We start from the raw sequence: 21,043 nt of genomic DNA, 5'->3' as shown, positions 1-21,043 counted from the left end.
CAATGCACCCAACTACCTCGCTCAAAAGTTGTCTATATCAGGAGGTTCGAGATCCAATAGAAGCTCAAAAAATCTACTCCTGAAACCCCGTAGATTCCGGAAAGAGAACTTACAAGCGTTCCTTCTCAGGAATGGCACCCAGGATCTGGAATGCGCTCCCTCCTGAAACCAGGCGTATCTCCTCCACTGCACTCTTCAAGAAAGAGGTGAAATCCATCCTTCTGGCCAAGATCTCCTGAACGTTATAGGTGTTGGATCAGAGACTCTGCATTGCGTTGTGTCAATGCTCACCTTGTCCTTTGGCACTATACCTCTACTTGAGGGAGACACTACTACGCTACTTTCTTACTACCAACCAATATATGATACACGTTGGGTCACTGATTCACCCTCCCGGTGCCCCCACTCAGTGCTCTCTATACTAAAACACTGTTATAAGCCTTCCACACACCCAAAGTGTACCTGAACACCTCTGTAGTGGGATCAATGACTTGTGCCGTCTTATATTACTTGTTTACCTGATTGTATTTTGATATGTTTTATGTATGTTATTATTATCCTTTCATGTTAGTGACTAGTACATTGCTCCCATTACCTCTGTTCATTCCTACTGCCCCTACCCCTTTCATTGTGAAGCGCTCTGATATCTGTAAGGATCTTGTTCGCGCTATATAAAACTTTGAATAAATAAATAAATATAAACTGCTACTGTAAACCTCGTTAAGGCCCTGAAGAAATAGGATCCCACTCACCCTCACGAAACTCGAATGGATTCCCCTTGGCAGCCCATACCATCTCTAAAACCAGATGCATCTTCCATGGGTGTCGAATTCCTATCGCCTGATGCCCAGGGCATACTGTTTGGAGTCACGGGTAACAAGTTTTCATGTTTACTTTTTCCTGATGGAAAAGTAGGCCCAACCTCCACAGCACAAACCTTTCGTCTTCTGTTTAGCTTTACGGTCTAGTGAAAGGTTTGCCTGGCACTAAAGAAAGATGTTGGTTTATATGTGTATGCATGGTTTAAACTTGTATAGATGATTCATTAATGCAAAACCTTTACTATTAGGGCCAGGACTGTAAGAAAATACAGGGAGCTGTAAGCTCGGCTTCCATAAACGACAGCGTTTCCACTGCAAAAACGTATACACTCTTGAAAAAAATATGTAACAATTTGAGGCTATTGACAACACTTCCAGAATACTCCCCGATAACATGCAGAAGCTTAAAAGCAAGATCGGTGATTTTTTTTGCTTCCGAAATAAAATATGCACAAAACAGATTAACTAAAACGCGTGTTACTAAACTGTTGAGCCACTGTACATACCATTTCTCCAAGTCATCTTTCAGTGTCATGTTTTATGCTTGCAAATATTTTTTAAAAACACACAGAAAAAAAACAAGGGAGAACCAGTGTAAAACCATGATGGACAGCAATGAAAATAAGTTAGGGGCACGTTTCTCAAAGAACACCACTCACGTGCATATTTCTTTGCATTGGAGCTTATTTACGACGTTTAGGAATTGGCAAAGGTTTACCGAACTGTGCCAGAAAACCGTACTTCTAGCAGACTTTTCTAAATTCTATTTTTGCATATGCAAATACACATTTTCACAGGTTCTAATCCTGGCTTGTTCACTCAACCATTCAGCTTTCTGAGGAAGATAAAGTTAGTATCACTGAGTTGGATAACAAATTTCTGTTGTGTTAGCGCCAACAGACCCTAGGCTTAATGGTTGTTTTACAAAAACGTTATATCTGCTCATGCGAAAATCTACATTTTGTCAGTTAACTGATACACAAAAATCTGCTGAGCAATTGCAAACTGACTTTTTCTAAACCCCCTTTTTCCCTCACCCTGAAAGAAGGTTTACTCCTGTCCTTGTCCAGAATACACTTCCAACCTTTTCCAGTGTGGGGAGAGATTCAAGAATAGTTGGTGAGAATACCCGTCATTATGCAAGTTAGTGGATGTGCACAGCCTTACAGAGCAATCCAAACTTGGAACTATGGCTTTCTACCTACTTCCAGCCAGGAAAATGGAGCCTTGGTAGAAACTAAAACCTAATACAATGAGTATAATTGTATAATCATAGAGGATGTTATCAGAGCTCTGATATAATGGGAACGCTGACATACTTAGTCACTAACAACTGCATGGCCCCAAAAGTTACAAGTGACTTATTTTTAAAAGGACAAGTACATTTCTGATGCATTGTGTCTATTTGGGCAGGTTATTAATTTACAAAAATTCCACACCCCTGGCCTTCTACAAAGCCATCAAGGACAGTGTAGGAGATTAGGATCTGCTTCTTATAGTTACCCCCACTTTTTGCTGATGTTTCACTGTTTTCGACTTAGTCTGGCTGGGATTCTGCTATTCAGAACCCCAGCCTAGCTGCCTTCTCTTATACACTGATTGCATGTACTTTAGGTACACTCCAGATTGGATTCTGGGGTACCCTTATACGTCCTTAGTATATGTATTACTATATACCGAGGGCATTGGTACCCCAGAGGCCTCCCAGGGGCTTCAGCATGTATTATGCCACCCCTGAGAGGCCACTCAAATTGGCACCACAGGTCTGCTACTGTAACCTCTGTATGGTGGTGCATGCACCCCTTACTTAGATATAGGTTCCCTATATCTACCTTATCACTGCACATATAAACCGATCAGTCACCCCTATGCAGGCCTCATCGATCCTGAAGGCAGGGTGCTGAGTTGTATGTGAGCGGGTGCCCATGCAAGAGCACGGCCCCTCTGCAGCCTTCGGAATCTATTCTCCGGGGTTGTTCTGTGCTGCAGCCATACCATATACTCAAGTGCATTATAACCTTGCGGTAAATGCCAACTTTAAAACGGCTGCACAGAAAACTGTTTTGTTTTGTGTCAAACACCTTGGAATCATACCTCCCTGCCAGTAACTGGCAGGGGAGGTATGATTCCACCTCCTAGAGGGAGAAATATGACAACAACGTTACACCCGGTACCAGCTTTCTCAACCCTGGCATCACAAGATGGATGCTGCCAGCCACAGACACAAGTCTGTCCTCCTGCTGCTGGACGAAACTCCGGCAGGAGAAGGCTGGACAATAGGTTTTCTGTCACAGGGAGGTGTAACCACCTCCCAGACAGGTTTTAGTGTATTGGGGCTGAGTGGGTGCACTCCAAGAGTGCTTTGATGTCTGCACTGGGGGCACACTTGGTGTCCCTGTGCATAATCCAATTCAAACCGGTTCCAGGGGCCATCAGCCCCTGCTCTGGCGCGAAACTGGACAAAGGATATGGGTGTAGCCACCCATCTGTCCTGACCCTTCAATAGTGGGTCCCCAGAGTTTGTCCCACCCCTTCCTTGGGTATAAAGTAGGAACCCCTGGCTACAGGACTTTGGATTTACCTCAACGAAACCCTGCTACAGAAACCAGTGCTTCGACGATCTACACTGCGCTTGGTAACTGAAGAATCTCCCTTGGAGTAAAGGAGTTACTCCCCTGCTAAGCAGGCACCAAAGACGCATCTGACCGGTTTGCAACTCCGAAGCTCCTGAGGACTCCGAAGACTTTTGCAACACAGGAGATGGGTTTCCAAGTGTCCCCAAGGTCGACTAGTCTGCTCCGCAAACCTGAAACCTATATACCTCGTGAGGACCGTGCAACCTGAACCCCTGGGCACCGTGTCCATTTGCAGAAGCATCTGCTTTCCAGCGACCCCTGAAGCTGTGCTGTGGGCTACTTGTAGTCCAGACCCGAGCAGTGATTCCACCAAAGATTACCGGCCTACACTCCACGAGTGTTCCGTGGGCTGTTATTTTGTGATTCCCCTCGAGGTCCCTTCACGATCCCTGGTCCGTTGGCCTGTGGGTCCCTGTGAAGGTACCTTTAACTTTCAGTGGGCTTACCTGGCTGCTCCAGACGTGCCCTGACTCTCCATCGCTTGGGGAGTCCCCAGGCCCTTGCTGGTCCTCACCGAAGCATCCTTTCTCTGACCGCGTGGGTTGTAGTTGCCAAGGCGTGTTGGTGTTCCATCAGGACACTGACCCCCCAGCACTCGACATCCTTCGTGGGAAAGCTCACCAGCAGACTTTGGTCGTCGTCTCCTGGTCCCCGTGGCTGCAGAGCCAAGCTTCACCTCTTCTCACCTGAAATACCAGACATCAGTGGGAATTTGTCTACCGAGCCCCTGGTCACTGCCAAGTGACCCAGACTCTGTCCCCTCTGCTTTCAGGTTCTTCTCAGCTTTGATCCAGGCTTGGATCACATCGGACACTTTTCCTCTTCACGGCAGCAGCACTTTGCAGCATCACGCCATTGAAAACGGCGAAGATTCCCGACACCATGTGACACCTATGCACCCGGCTTCCCTGGGTAAGGTAACACGAGTACTCCGGTGCTCACATGGGTGCTGGCCTTAGAACCTTATAAGTCTGAAAGGGTTTGCTCAAAGTCCTCTCTTAAGTGTCCTTAAGCTTTAAAATTCCAATTGTGACTTTCCCATAGGATTGTACGGAGCTCGCCACTGTGTTCTCACACTGCACGCGTCCCCCGTGGGTCCCCTGTGTCACTACCTTGAGTGGTTCCTTGAGGTCCCAGCGATTCTACGTGCTCTAGGCACTGTGTCTAGTCAAGACGTGGTTTTTATACCACTTTCTTAGTATATGGTTCGGTCTCCCCCTGGAGCCCGCTGTGTATTGTGCTATTTACTGTCGTTCTAGTACTGTAATATTGTGTACTTTTTTCACTAATCTCATAAAGAAGTTAGTCGAGAGTGTTTAGTAATAAATACATATATTTTATATATACCTTGTGTGGTTCTCCTTTCATTTGGTCATTCAGGAGGTTATAGACTGGTAAAACAAGCTGCTTTACATTCCTTCGAGACTTAGCCTGAAGGCTGCTCTCCATAGCTACCACTAGGATAGCTTTCAATAAAGGTGGTCTTTACCCTAATCATCAATAAGGGTTGTTTGGACTGGTACATGGTGCCCACTCTAATTAGTGGACAGCATAGTGGACAGCATATACCAGGCCAACTTCGCCCAGACAGTAGCCCCAAATAATTGGCTGACAAATTCGCAGTCTTTAGTAGCTCTCAACGCACCTGTAGCAAAGATACCATCAGAATGGAGACAAAGAAGTACAAAAAAGCAAGAAAAAAAATAGTCCAACAGGCATTCTCCATTTAGAACGACAGTCCCATATACTTCTGGACCGCCCTAACCCTGCTCAGATTTAAAACAAAAAGCTAAAGGCACACATCTTTATAATACCCTACATCAGAAAGAAGTATCAGTCCACTTCTGACTGAAGATACTCCTCCAATCATTCAGTGTCTTTCACCCTCTACAGCACTACAATGTCTTTCGTCTAGGTCTGCTACACAAGTACTATATGCATACATTCATACTGTGACACAGGGTGCTTTTTCATTCAGCACTCACCATACTTGCCCATTATATACTGAGTAAATAATATCTGCCCCACTCTCCCCTCCTGTTACTGCACTATATAAGGCCAGTCTTACAGGCCTCCGAATGTTAGTGCATCAGTTAATGTGAACATAATGTGTGTCCTCCAATTACTGTGACATAAAATGCCTATCCGCTACCATGCCACAGGATGCCTGTCTTGGTAACCGACAGACCTAAATAGGGGCCCAATTCTTAAAGTCACAAAAGTGCACCCATGCCATATGCCCTTGCATTAGTGCAGATGCACAGTTTTCAAGAATTCACACGCCTTTACAGAAGTAGGCCAGGAAATCGCACTCCTAGAAAATATTTGTGAACTGCATTTTAGCACGAGCAAATATGTGTACATGTAGATTTGCTCATGCAGAAATCTGTTGAGCAGTAACAAGTTCACACTCATACCAACCACAATGTTCCCCAACCCTGGAAGAAGTATTACTTCTTTTCTTGTCATAAGTACATTTCAAACTTTTCTCCGAATGGGAAAATATTAGAGACGTGCTCATGAAAACACATAAAACATACAAGTTAGTAGGTTTGCACAGACTCAAAAGGGCATTCCAACCATGGGGAACTATTGCCTACCGCTGTCTCCAGCCCCAGTATGTAAATTGTCGTAAAAGGTGGTAAAATAAGGGAATTGTTAGTATTCAAACCATACTATGGTATGAGCTCTGGCATAATCAGAGAGGCTATTATCAGAGCTTGTATATATTGAGATTGTGGTCATAATTTGTTGTAGCACTACATTGCACCAAAGGGACAAGTGGATTTTGTTACAGGGCAAGTAGATTTAAGAAGCATCATGTCCCATGGACAAGTAGATATTTTATTTAATTCCACACCCCTGCCTTGGACCAAAATTAGATTCCCACTGCCACAATCACTTTTAAATATTGTTATTTTCCATCGATCCTCCCCACAGGAAGCATCTTGCCCATGTTCTACGGCCAGGAAGCAAATTCTACTCCTCAGCTCTCCTCCGAAGAAGCAGTAGCCCCTCGTCCCATCTCTCCTTCATCTATAGCGCAATTCAGAATATTATTGTGAGAAACTTAAAACGTGCTGGAGTAAAAATATTGGTTATGCTGCTGAATCTAAAATGTCATTCCATTATATAATTATGTAAAACAAACTACAAAGTATGTACGGACACACACGTTGAAAAGTTAATGTTGCCAAAAGCCTGAGCTAAATTAGAAGTTAACACAAAATCACTACTCTAACCTTCAGGCACTAACGTTGCCTATTAGCCCAACCATTTATGGGATACAGGTAAGCAACAGAAAAAAGGCAAAGTAATTAGGGAAAACACAATTTGGGACTTCATTATGAAATCACTGGTCATCTGGCCAGAAGCCTGATGTGACAACGGACAACACAGACATGCACATACACACATAGACACACTTTAAAAGACTTACTTCTGTATCACATTTTGCAAGCTCAACATCATGCCCAGTTCGCTTTTCATTTTTTCTCTGTTTGAACGGCATTCTGCTAAATAGCGTAGAGCCTAGAAAAAAGAAATATCCATATAAACAAAATGAGTAGCACACATTTGTCCTTGTTAAATCATCCCTTGTTCTTGGCTTGCCCTGGTTTGGCATGTACAAGAGAATTCCTAGCCACCTGGTCTCTAGTATACATTTTGTGGGACATAGTCAGTGGTATCAGGTCCAGAATGCACATTAGAAACTGTTATGACCAAAGTAAACCATGGTAATAAAGCTTAAAAGTAGTTTACCTTCAGGCTTGCATTTATGTCTTGGACACATTTAGGTGATCGAAAGATCGAAATTGCCCTCCCACTACCCCCCTCCCCCGCACGCTAAGGAGGTAGAAGCTGCATTGAATCTGTCAGCTGCAAACTGATCGCCACAAACGGACATATCCACATTTGGAAGGTAGACAATAAAGCAGGGAAAACTTGTGAATTATAAAGGGAGGTAGGCATTAACTATCTAGCCCCAAATGCAGAAAGCAAACAAGTGCAATTTCCTTACGGTAGTTTAGAAGGAGGAGGGTGGAGGCTGTGGGAATTCCTCAGAACAGCACATCCCAAGAGTGTAACATTATAACTTTTAAACCCTTTTTTAAAACATTTCCGGAGTTTTTTTAACTTTCCCCAAAATAATAGAAGTAGACTGGAGTCAGAATTCAGTAAATTAGTCTGGAGTCAGAATACAGTAAATAAGCCTCTAGGACTATTTTTGGGAAAGTTGAACCTCCACTAAAATATACTGGAACTGAATATATTGGGTTTACACAAAATTAAAAAGCTTTGTTGCTTCTGAATTTGGTGTTTAATTTCCTTCATCCATTGTGGCATTATGCAAGACATCCATTTAGTGCTGAACTTTGGAAACCTGCTTAGTTATCCTTCCTCTGATCTCATTCTTCACATCACTAGTAGGTGGACTAGAACATATCCTGTTTGTTCAGCTGGGTATTGGGTAACAAGAGGCAAGAATCACTGAGATTACATACTTAGTAACGCTGCCTAGTTGCAGTGGATTCCCTTAACCTCTGTGTGTGAAATTGTGGATTCCAAAGGCTGGTTTGAAGTCCGAGTTTCCCTCAATAAGGGTGAGCAAGGATGGAACTGTGGTTTATTGGCCAGGCTTGGACCTCTTGTCCAGTACCAGAGCCTCAGTTACATCAACACTAAGAAGTGCCAGCATGGATTTCTGCAATAGTGTACGTTCTGATATCTGGCAAGCCCCTGTTAGATAGGTACGTTCTGAAATATTTTAGCTGTCCCCTTATTCTAGAGGAAATAATAAGACGCTGGCAAAGTTGTTTTCTCCGCAGTTATATTCAGGACCTAAGCTTTATTGTCATTAAATTTACATCTAAGCACAACATGGAACTTTTTGAGTTAATTAAGTATTCCTGGGATGGACATACCATCTCGCTTACAATACAGAGTACACAGTCAGTGTATAAAAGTATTTACCACCATTGGTTCGTTTTGTGTAGGCTTCGTATTACAAGCAAATATGAAGGAATATCAATTTGGTAACATCAGCACCTAGTCCTGAATTAGGTAGGTCCGTTGATGGGTAGATCAAATAGACTCAACTTAAAGTGTTCCCCTCAACCAGTGCAAGAGGAAATACTGAAATGTTTTGCCCAGAATCCACGGTTAGTGGTGTCTCAGGCCAATGGAATACAAACAACTGCTTAACTTCTTTTGATAAATTAAATCCTGTTTATTCTAGCTAGATCAGTATTGGCACAACTATTTCTAGGCTAGCTTTTATAATTTTGCAGTATATTTTGGGAATGTGGTTCAAAAGTGTTTTTGGGTTGTATGAATAACATTATTCCAGCTCTCCAGTGGTTTTTGGGATGGGTAGTATAGATTCTATAATGAAATCCATTATCACCATGTCAGGGATGTGGAATTCCTATAGCCCGACACCCAGGAGAGATTGTATGAGGTCAAGGACATCAAATTTTCATGTTTATTTTGTCCTTGGGACAAGTAGGCGAAACCCCCTACAGCACAAACCCTTTGGTTGACAGATTACAGGACCAAATTATGGATCAGCAAAGTCATTTCCTGCAGTTAAGGTACTATATATATGTCCATATGTCAATGCTGTTTTAACTTGTATTTATGGTTCATTAATACAAAGCCTTTATTATTAGGGTGATTGCTCTAAGCAAATGTAAGTTCAGACTGCACTACTGACAGTGGACCAGTATAAAAATGTGTACACATGTTTGATAAGTTAGAAAATGTGAGGCTACGTATAATGCTTCCAGGATGCTCTCTGATTAGATGCAAATATATGCAAAAAGCTTGAAAGCAAGATTGACGATTCTTTGCTTTCAAAATAAAATGTCGATTAAAAAATGCGACTAGGAAAACAAAGTTTGTGTAATTTTAGGTGCAATTTCTTTGAAGCATCATTTAGTAAAATGCATGTTAGTATTTCCCAAAAATATTCATAATGGAAAATCAGTGTAACCAGTTTCATCAAAATTATATAAAACATGAAAATAAACAAGCATTTGCAAAGCCAATAGGTATGACATTGGTGGTCAGCCTTCTTTTTTTGTCTGAGTGTCTTGTTTTGAAATGGCTTTTGTAAACCGTTGTCGTTGTGGGAACTGCAGGGCCCTCATCATTACAACAAACATTGACAAAAGCAAAAATATTTTTTGTTTAAAAAAAAAACACATTGACTCAGTAGTCAGTTCCTGTCACTGAACAAAACTACTTTGCTTGCTGATATGCTCCTTGTGAAAGAGCAGAATGCTGTCACTCACAGTGAAGACAGCTGGTAGATAGAGATATAATTGTAATAAAAACAAAAAGTCTTCGTAAACGCCAGACCTAAATAGGGACCAATTCTTAAAGTCACAAAAGTGCACCCATGGCATATCCCCTTGCATTAGTGCAGACGTACAGTTTTCATGAATTCACAAGACTTTACAGAAGTAGGGCAGAAAATAGCACTCCTAGAAAATATTTGTGAACTGCATTTTAGCACGAGCAAATATGTATGTGTAGATTTGCTCATACGGAAATCTGTTGAGCGGTAACAAGTTCACACTCAGACCAACCACATTTTTCACCCAACCCTGGAAGAAGTATTACTTCTTCCCTTGTCAGGAGTAAATTTCAAACCTTTCTACGTATAGGAAAATATTAGAGATGAGTTCATGAAAACCCATTAAACATACAAGTTGCTAGGTTTGCACAAACTCAAAAGGGCATTCCGACAATGGGGCTGAAGATAGTAGTAAGCAATAGTTATTGTTTACCGCTATCTCCAGCCCCAGTATGTAGATCTATGTAAAAGGTGGCTAAATAAGGGAATTTCTAGTATTCAAACCCTACTATGGTATGAGCTCTAGCATAATCAGAGAGGCTATTGTCAGAGCTCGTATATATTGAGATTGCTACCATAATTTGTCATAGCACGAAATGGAACAAAAGGGACAAGTTAATTTTGTTACAGGACAAGTAGATTTATGAAACAACATGTCCCATGGACAAGTATATATTTTATTAAATTCCACACCCCTGCCATGGACACAGAAGTAGACCTACAACGGACCATTATGCCATTAGGTAACAGTCTCTCTGGATTGGCCTCCCCAACTCACCCACATAGTTCCCGAACAGGGGACTTTGTCCCTTAACTTTCGGCTGGAAACATATGGCTGTGAGGTTAGGTCCCAACATCTACATCTGAGAAAAGGTCCTCATCAGATCCCTAAGATCTTTAGCCTCAGATACTATTCCAGTGAACTGAGACACCTAGCGATGCCAGAGGAAGAAGAGGAACTTCCAGCAACCCATATAGAAATATCTTCAGCTTATTAAGTGACAGATGGTGGCTCACTGATTCTGAATCTGATATGCACTAGGTGACGCCGTAATTTTTGTAAAAGGGCACAACAGTACCCCACTCAATATGATGAAAACAAACCTAACTAGCTTAAGATCATATGGAAGACAGATCTCAAGGTGAAATGAAGGATGATGAGTGAGATAAGTCCCTCAAATATCAGTATATCGTCTCTAGAAACGTCCAATTCAGATACATACAATTTAACTACTTACAACATTTCTGCCCCACAAGAAAATCAACAGGGTATATAATCGAACAACAGCAAAAAGCAGGTGTGTAAATATGAAGATTTCCTCCATGTGGTTTGGGACTTTACCCCATTTGACAATGTCGTAAGGCTGTAACTAGAACAGTGGAATAAGCAATGGATATGGAAGGTTTGTATCCCCAGAGATCTTGCCTGCCGATACTGCTCCCCTGACCAAAAGCAAAAAGAGCAGGCACCAGATTCTTAGACATGGCACTGCAAATGTACAAAAGACCAATCACAATGGCCTGAAAATCAGCAGTCACCCCCAGCATAAATGAGGGGCATAATACAACTGAGAGGTGGGCATCTGATTAAAATATGGCACTCAACAGAAAAGAAAAACGGGCACAGCACTGACACCTGATAACCCTTCAGTGGGATGAGATACTGTCCACATGCCAAGGGGTACAGACCCATCTGATTTGAGACCATAGTCCATTGAGGCACACTCAAAGGGGTAAATTAGTATAGATGTAATTAGTAATCGCCCCACCACCCTCACCAAATGAAACAACATGCCCAAGGACTGCACTTATAGTCCTTTTGATAACATCAGACAAATACATCCAACATGCACAATGTTTATGTTTTTGGTTACACCCTGTTGATTGAAATGACCAACTGCCATCAACCCTTGTATGGACTAAATTCGGTTATTGTCGGAGATTCTGGTAGCAGGACAGATCTTCTAACCAAGTGTTTATTGTCAATGCAAGGTAATATGCAATACTTAAAGCCTATAATGAATACAACCAGTTAAATAAATATTAAAGGATGAAGAGGACAAGCAGTTATCAAATATAAATGATTAAATACATTTCAATACATGTTATATATTAAATAAAATACAAATAATTGAGCCTGTTAAAAAACTGTGTAAATAAAATACAAATAATTGAGCCTTATAAAAAAACAGTACAATTTAATAAAATGGCTCCATCAAAGTGTGCAGTAATCCAAAGGTGCTAGAGTGTGATGAAACGATAAAGTAAAGTCGTGTCTGCAGTAGGAAAAAATAGATTGATTGATGTTTGTTCGAGCTTCCTGTCGGCATTTTGTTCTTCGGCTGCGGCGGTGAGAGAGAGGTGCAGGCAAGGCTTTTGGACGAGGCTTTTTGGACGATTTGCGCCGTCCTAGAGCTGTGAGCTGTGAGCCTGCGAGCCGTTCAGCCGCACTGCTGCACTGCTGGTATCCCGGACCGGAGCGGAGCGGAGAACGGAGCCCGCTAGTCCAGGCGCAAAGTCGCGTGTCCTGGGGCCGGCCCGGAGAGTGAAGCCAGCGGGGAGCCTCGGGGGAGTCGGCCGTCGCGGACACACAGCTGAGGCTGCTGAGGCAGAATCAAGGGACAGCCAACAGCCGGCAAAGGCAGAAAAGGTGAGAAGGGCAGGCAGGCGGGCGGTGTGAGCGCTGGGGAGAGCTGTGGAAGCAGTGCGACAAACGCCGTCCTGCCGCCTGCCGTCACCGTCCTCTAACATGGACACTGATACCGATACCGCCACGCTGCGTCTCCAGCGGTAGGGGAGTCCTGTGGTATGGTGTAGCCCACCACGGAGTCCTCACGGTGAGCTAATTTGAAAAGGGGGACAGACTTTAAAAACCCTGAAATTTCACAAATACAAAAAAAAATAAAGACAAATAAATAAATAAATAAACTGAAGACCAGCTACCCCTGTCAATAAACGACGTCAGAGGGGAGCAGCTCACAGGTGTGGTAAGGAGGAGAGTCAGGGGTGGGAGGGGGAGTACACGTCAAGCACACGTCAAGCACAGAAACTGGTGCACTGAGCATAACACGACAACAAACAACAACAACAATAACTGCGTACCTACCATCGAACCACTGCACCCACCATCGCACCCACCTCACCGACCCCCATATCCCTGTCAAACATTCGAAGAAGCAGCTAGAAGCCAGCAGCGACTCAGTTAAAGGAAAAACAACCAAAAAAGGGCACCACCAGGGAGCAAAGCGAGACAAAATGAGATCTGGCACAAAGAGGCATATTAATCCCAGCAAAAAGCAAAAAAAATCCAACCAGAAACTAACCCCCAAAGAGTTTTCATCTTCAGCATCAGACGGAGAGAACGAGAGAACAACGAAAAGGGAAAAGCAGGGGAAATTAGGGTCTACACTGGTTAAGTTGATGGCAATAACGGAGAATCCTCGTTCAGAGACACGCAAACACGGCCAGAATAAAATAAGCAAATTCTTTTACTTGAAAGACCCGGTATCGGCGATCTTCTCAGCTACAGCAGAGTCACAAAACCTCCCAAGTCCAATACTTCCTGAGATATCAAAAACGCTCACAGCTTCAAAGGTTTATACCAAGGATAGAATGCAAATAAATCGATGTATACAGGAAAACGTACAAGGTAATCCTGAACACATGTATAAACAGACAGAAACAGTCCAGGTCCAAGTACACAACGCACTCAGTCCATCTGAGAAAATGGGCATTAGTCAAGAAGGCGATAACATATTCACAGCTTGTTCACGCATTCATGAAACAAAGGAACAAAAGAACTCCAAAAACTACCTGTCATCGACACAAGATCTAGAATCACTGGAAAATCTTTTTGCACAATCAGGTTTACAAAACATTAGTTACAAAGATCACACAAATACCAAGAAACCAGTAGAAGGAGTGGATACGGGAGTCACACGAAGACAGAAACCTGGCAGGGAGAAAGAGCCCGAAAAATCCGTCTCAAGTAATAACACAAGAAAGCTGATCAGTACTACTAAGAGGGAAACAAAAAGAGCACTAGAATTTGATCATTCGACAACCGAATCCCCGTCCTCAAATGGGCATACACATGAGCAAAAGGCCTCCACTCCACGAAACACAAAGGATCCCGACAACGGCCGAATTATTTTGATTGACGATACCATCACTGTCAGAAGCGAAGCAATAAACCAAGCCCAGACGGACCCCATTCTAATCTCATCAACAAGTAGGAACGAACAGTCAAGCGCGAATTTAGGAAACAGTGCCGGTCCTCAATATAACCAAAACTGGGGGAAATCCCTAATCAGTACATTGGACCAAGCAATAAAGGCTTTAAACTTCCAGTCGGATAAAATGGAAGTACAAATAGATCTGATAAACATCATAGCTGAGCATATTTCTAAAATAAGCGCAAAAGTAAACACAATATTAACAGCACTGCCCAAGAAGGAAAACGGGGTCAACAGTGTGATCAAAAGTAGAAACAACTCAAATATAGGAAGCGGATCACAAACAAATAACAACACAAAAACTAGTCGGTGTAAATGTGGCAGCATAATTGAAAAACTGGCAGCCCTCCCTGAGATTCTAACTGACATACTGGGAGCAGTTAAATCCTCCGGCGAACAAAACAGAAATTGGGAACACGTGATCGACACACAAAAGGAAGGATCTCTAATAGGCCAATCTGGAAGCCACATACAGGACCAATCCCTCAATAGGGGAGAGAAGAAAACAGTGAAAGGTCCAGACAAAGGGTTGTTGGAAAGCCAAGAAGAGCAAATCAACGAAGGTTCACCAACACACTCGACCGAACAACAGGACAAACGTACAAAACGTCAACGAAAAAGAGCGAGGAAGGCCCGGCCCAAACAAAAGAAAAAACTCATCTGCGCTCCGGACCACATCTTCCCAATGTTCAGAAAGAGACAAAGCCAAGACCCAGAAAAACTAAGGGACAGGCTCAAAAACTCAGCCATTTTCCAGGACCAACAAGACCCAGAAAGGGTAAGCTTTTCCTTTGAGAACTCCGCAAAGACGGAAGAATCACAAAAATTAGAATCAAAGGCCCCTCGCGGGCCAACAAAATCCAAACAATTAACAGTAGACAAAATTAAACCTAGACGTAATTTCAAGGGCACTCCTCGAAAACGATCTGAGGTAGACAATGCTCCACAGGCCTGGGATAAAGACAAGGTCATTCACACTACCAGTACCAATCAACATCCAACTTTTTCACCACTTCAACCAAAAGAGGTAGAGGAAACAAGTAACAAGGAAAAAAAGCCCCTGAGGAAAAACTCAAAGTTGCTTGTAAGAGAACTAATAACGACTCAACGTGACCACGACCTAAAAACATTAAAGATCACGACTAATGCAATAGGTAGAAGTGTTATAACAAAGCAAGATCTCTACGAACACATGCAAATAGTTCAAGGTCCAGGAATTAGGTCTGGGACGCAAACTGTAACCGGAATGGAAAAGCCACCTGCCACCGTAACAGAAAGTGATTCTAAATCTAGGCCTTCCAGTACGAAAAATATTCCAAAATCAGAAACAGACAACACAAGAGTAATACTAGATGAAATCGAACCAATAGTTACATTTATTCCAGAGTTCGAAACATTGGGAAAACACGACATCCTCAATCGAGGAAACATCTTAAAACTAATCAAGGAAATTCCAGCACTTAAAGAAATTGTCTCCCAAGATATGGAAGTAGTAGAGTTTCAGCATAACAGAGCAAGGCCAGGAACAGAAAACTCAGTTACTACTTGGAAATCGAAAGAGATAGCAGCACAAATATATGCACACAAAGAATCATTCAAGAACTGGGGAATTAAAATAATTCAACATAAACAACCGAAATATCCTTATCCCCTACATAACCGCTCGGATAATCAAAAATACAAGGAGCCTCAAAGGCCCCAAACAAAATCGTGTTTATACTCAGCTCGAGCAACCTCCCCAGAAAAAGGAATAGTGACAAAAACTACTCAGAAAAACCAGACACTTACTTACCGAGTTCACAGTAGTAACCAGGACTGGTCCTGGATCCCAACCGTACTAAACGAAAAGAGCTCCTAGAACTAACAAAGCAAACACAACCAGAAAACATGCAATCGGCAGACAAAATGACACCACACCAGGAGACCAAATTAAACTATGTTCTTGGAATGTTCATGGTTTTAACTCTTTAGAGCAAGATCACGAAACTCTAACTTTTTTGGACAACTCAGACATAATACTCTTGCAAGAAACATGGAATTTAACACAATTAGGAATTCTTGGTTTCTCGGACTATCATATACTTGCAGAAAAACACGCCAAATACGGTCACCCTCGTGGTGGTCTATCAATCCTCATCTCTCAGAAATACAACTGGACCCAAGAAACAATGGACCTTGGATTAAATTGGGTACAAGCAATAAAAATAACAATACAGCCTCCGCAACAATTGTTAATACTAAACATTTACATACATCCAGACCAGAAAACAAAATTGGATAAACTGGAAACATTACTAAACCTGATTAAAACTTTACAAAAAACAAATAAACAAAGCTCCATGATAATTTCAGGAGACTTTAATCAAAATTTACTTACCACAAACACGACAAGTTCGCATAGAGTAAAAAGGGCAGCAGTTGCAACCACCCAAAACATTCGAAGGAACATAGAAAAAATGGGCCTAATAATATTAAAGAGCAACAAACCGTGCATCACCTACGCGAGCGGCAGTGTTAAATCAGTACTGGACTTCACACTGGTATCAATGAACCTAACAACTGCAATTGTGGAATACACAATAGCTCAGCGTCCTGAAAGTGACCACTTTCCGCAAATTCTCAGGCTTGACATCATTGTCCCCGCAGCCGAGAGAATGAGACAACTAATTCAAGAAACAGAGAAATTTAACTTACGGAAATTGAAATGGAGGGGCGAGGAAACTCAAAACATTGTGATCACGGCCACCACTTTCATGCGCCAACATGGGAGTTTTTTCAACTGCGAGCCAATAAAAACTTGGGAACATTTATTAGAGGTACTAATAGAAAATCACTCCGCCCCCCCGAGAAGAAACAAAGACCACACAAGAAAACCAGTGCCCTGGTTTAACAAGGAGTTAAAAGAAGAAAAAAAGAAATTAGCCAGAGCCCAGCGATTGGCAGTAAAGAGCCACCGCACAAACATCGCAGACCTTAGAATCTTGAGAAAGGAATACCGAAAAAAACTGTGGGCAGCGAAAGGTCAACACAAAGAACAAGTATGGACAAAGCTACTGATCTCGACAAAAAAAGCATCTCCCAGAGAGTTCTGGGCAATTATAAACGAAATAAACATGGGATCCACACTACATCAGGACCCCGGGATCAGCAATATGGAATGGGAGACACATGTGAAAGATCTTTATTTAAAAAAAGAACCCCAAATAATCAGAAAAAAAGAACAACGGAGACCAATGGAGGACGAGGTCTCTAGTTCGAATCCACACAACGTCATAACAGAATCAAATCAAGAAGAACCAAAGATAACACACGCACAAATAAAAAGACTAATACAGAAACTAAAATCAGAAGGGGCCCCGGGGCCAAACGGCATTCCAACTGCAGTCTACAAATCTGACACGGACTTCTGGGCCAACCTCTTATCCACACTTTTTAATGCCATCTTAAAAAAAGGAACGCTTCCGGAAACTTGGAGAGGAAATATAATCCACCCAATTCACAAGAAAGGGGATCGGAAAGAGCCTGGAAATTACCGCTTAATTTCCTTAATTGATGTTGAAGCCAAGTTGTATGCATCTTGCCTGTTGAAAGAGCTGCAGGACTGGGAAACCTTAAGGAAAATAATCCCAAGGTTTCAAATCGGATTCAGAACAGGGATGGGGACAACTACCAATCTGGTCACCCTTTGCTTAATAACAGACAAGGCCAAAAAAAGGAAACAGAACCTATATGCCTGTTTCGTCGATATAAAATCAGCTTTCGACCATGTTAGCAGGCCCAGGCTGTGGAGCAAGCTAAGAGAGTGGAAGATGCCGGAATACCTAATAAATGCAATATCTACACTATACAGTGACACATGGGCTAGGGTTAAACAAGGAAACGGTTGCAGCCTGACTAACAAAATCGAAACGCAGGACGGACTTAAACAAGGCTGCGTCCTTGCTCCCAGCCTCTTTAATTTATATCTTGCTGATATCGGAAGAAAACTTGAGGTAATAGAAAGCCACGCACCAAAACTAGGAAATGCTCTCATTCCTATAATGCAGTATGCCGACGATATTGTCTTACTTAGTAAAACACCAGTCGGGCTGCAACGCTTAGTGAACACGCTGGTTATGTACCTATCAGAGGAAAACCTGGAGTTGAACAAAAACAAAACTAAAGTGCTGCGAATCACGGAGGGAAAGAAACTTAAATATACATGGTCAATTAACAAATCTCCACTCGAAGAACAGGATTCGTACAAATATCTGGGGATGACCATCGAGAGCGGTAACAAAAAAAATAAGCACATTCAGGTACTAAGAGGAAAAGCGCAATCACTAATATATGCATATAGACAACTGCACAAGACAGTGGGCGGTCCAAATTACACCCACTTACTAAAAGTCATGGCCGCCCAGATTATTCCAACCTTGTCTTATGGTCTAATTGGATGGCTCGGGAGCGAATCATCAATTTTAAACAGCTTACAAAACAAGATATATAAAGTGGTGTTTGGGTTGCCAAAAGGAGCATCAGCAGCCCAAGTTCGACTAGAATTTGGTTTACAAAATCAAGCAATTAGGTCAAATTCTACATTCGTAAAATTTTGTCACAAGCTCCGTCTCGCACCAGGTGACTCCTGGGATAAAATGTGCTGGGAGGATATAAACTTCCAAATAAACCAGCCAAGTACCAATCATTGGGGAGAATTTCTTAACCAGAGCTTGTCAACCCTTGGACTCCACGAGGTGTGGAACAAAAACATTGACCACAAGCAGTTTTGTAAAATCGCAAATGGATCAGCAAAAAAGATCTCCTTGCTTACAGACAAAAAAACCCTAAGCAAACGGAGACACGCCTGGACAGTAATCAACACATACTCCACCCAAAAACCGCAAGGTTTTCTAGCTCAACACTACTGTCAACATTTAAAAAAAACTCATATAGCGTACCGTATGGGCTCGCACTTTACAAAAGACTTAATGCCTTCATGGAAACGCAAAACAGACAGCGCCAACTGCAGACTATGTGGAGACAAGAACGAAACAGTGGCCCACATATTATGCGCATGTCCAACACTGCAAGGCCTAAGAATAAGATATCTTCGGGGAATTTTCAACACACTGAAAATCCGGACCTGCAGACAGGCGGTTATACGGTGGCTAAGCGGCGTTTCCCCCATTCTTACATGTCGAGGAATCAAGTTCATGTCCAAGGCACTAAAACAGATACAAGAAAAGGAACAGGCAAACGAATTGATATAGACTAAAGCAAAACATTTGGACTCTATACCGTTGAATGAGGCCCGTGATATACCGTAAAGACTATTGCTAGATAATCATTAGACTTAATGATAATTTTTAAACCTGTATTTTAAATTTTGTTGACGTACATTTCTTACTGCTTGTAAAGATTGTAAAGATTTTAAATAATCATACAATAAAAACACTATGACTATGATAGAATAATGGAACCCAAAAATAACTACTGGTCTTGTTCAAGCATCAGATTTAGATTTGAAGGGAGAAATTACTGGTAAGGAAATATTACATAGGGAGTGACACTAAGGGCGCTATTACGATCTGGGACATCGTCTCCGTCATGGGACTAACCAAAACCTGGTTGGTGGTCCCGACTGACTGATTAGGATGCGACCAAACACTGTTCGCATGCCTATACTTTACAATGGGACCATGTATTCCAGTCGGAATACATGCTCTCATTGTCAAATAGGAGGTGCAGTTCATGCAGGGTGCATGGATTATAGGGGGCAAGATAGGTCCCCCCCTCCGCCTACCACCGGAGGCCGTGCACCCATGCGGGCCCTGCTGGAGGCCCCCAAAGTCAACTTCCGACAGCTTTTCTGTGTCAGAAAGGCCGACACAGAAAAGCTTTCAGAATCCGACATGGTAATCCCTCGGGCGGAAAGAGCAGCCCTTGCGATTACTGACAGCATTCCAACTGGCGGACGGCTCTCCGAGCCCATCGTAAACCAGTCGGAATGACCGGTCGGATTCCTTTCCGAACGCCTTTATTGTAATGAGACGGGTGGAAAGGAATCCAACCGGCACATTACGATGCTGTCTGAAAGGTTCCGAACAAAGGTCGGAGCCTTTTCCAACAGCATCGTAATCGGCCCTTAAATGTTTAAGATTCCATTATATAAACAAAGTTTAGATATCGTCATATACATCATGAGATAAAGATTTGCCTCAGCCACCTGGTTTCCAAAGATGTTATGGAAAAATAATAAACTTCAGATCAGATGGACTCAGTAGGTCTACGCTCTTGTCAAGCCAAGGAGAGAGGTATATACATTTATCTTATTTGCTGGAGCAACATCTCCGCCTGGGATGTCAGTTACAGGATCTTTTACATCCTTCTCTAGAACAAGAATTCTTGGTGCAATAGCTGTGTTTTACTTCCTCTTGTGAGTGACAGCAAATAGGATGGTGGAACTCTGTTTTGGGTGGCTCCTAAATTTAAGGAAGAGTATCTGAAAGGTGTGCACCTCATGGGTATGTTCCAGATGCTTCACCACCTCCCTGTGGGCTATGGTATTTTAACATAAGTCCTGTGTTGTTCGAAGAAGGCCAGCACAGCGTCCAAGATAAAAACGTCAAAATCACCAGCAACAAAAGCATTGAGATTAAACTTCTCTGCATTGAATAAAACGCAGATGCAAAGAATGTCTTTACGCTGAGCAAGAGTAGCATTAAAGAGAATCATGCCACCTGGGTTGCGAATGATCTCTGGAGAAAGAGTATATCAGAACAAGTTCTGAGCTGGAAGAAGAACACAGTAGGCATTTATTGGGGTACTCTTATTTAAGAGTTTCTGTGGGTGAAAGCACACGAAAGGGCTAAATCTAGTGTTGATGGATCTTTGCTCCGTGGAGGGGAAAATTACCTGACACGTGCACACCGTTCTTGGACTCCTGGGCAGCCTACTGCCTTAAGGTAACAGTGCTAAATTCCCCTCTGAACAGGCGGAGGTATAACTTTT

General features: G+C 42.5%; 1 protein-coding gene across 2 annotated transcripts in view; it reads right to left on the bottom strand.

Moving 5' to 3' along the window:
- The window catches only part of ARMC1 (armadillo repeat containing 1), a 185,848-nt gene that overhangs the window by 119,401 nt on the left and 45,404 nt on the right, over positions 1–21,043 (bottom strand). For both annotated transcript variants that reach the window (XR_013610535.1, XM_078687241.1), the window contains exon 3: positions 6,897–6,988. Coding sequence is in view for 1 of the 2 variants with exons in the window: in XM_078687241.1 (XP_078543367.1) it covers positions 6,897–6,988 (92 nt within the window). In the remaining variant the exon portion in view is untranslated. The remainder of the gene's footprint in view (positions 1–6,896; positions 6,989–21,043) is intronic.

Source organism: Lissotriton helveticus, chromosome 4_1 (assembly GCF_964261635.1).
Source record: "Lissotriton helveticus chromosome 4_1, aLisHel1.1, whole genome shotgun sequence".
In the NCBI taxonomy this organism is placed as follows: Eukaryota; Metazoa; Chordata; class Amphibia; order Caudata; family Salamandridae; genus Lissotriton; species Lissotriton helveticus.
This window is presented reverse-complemented; position numbering and strand designations above follow the sequence as displayed.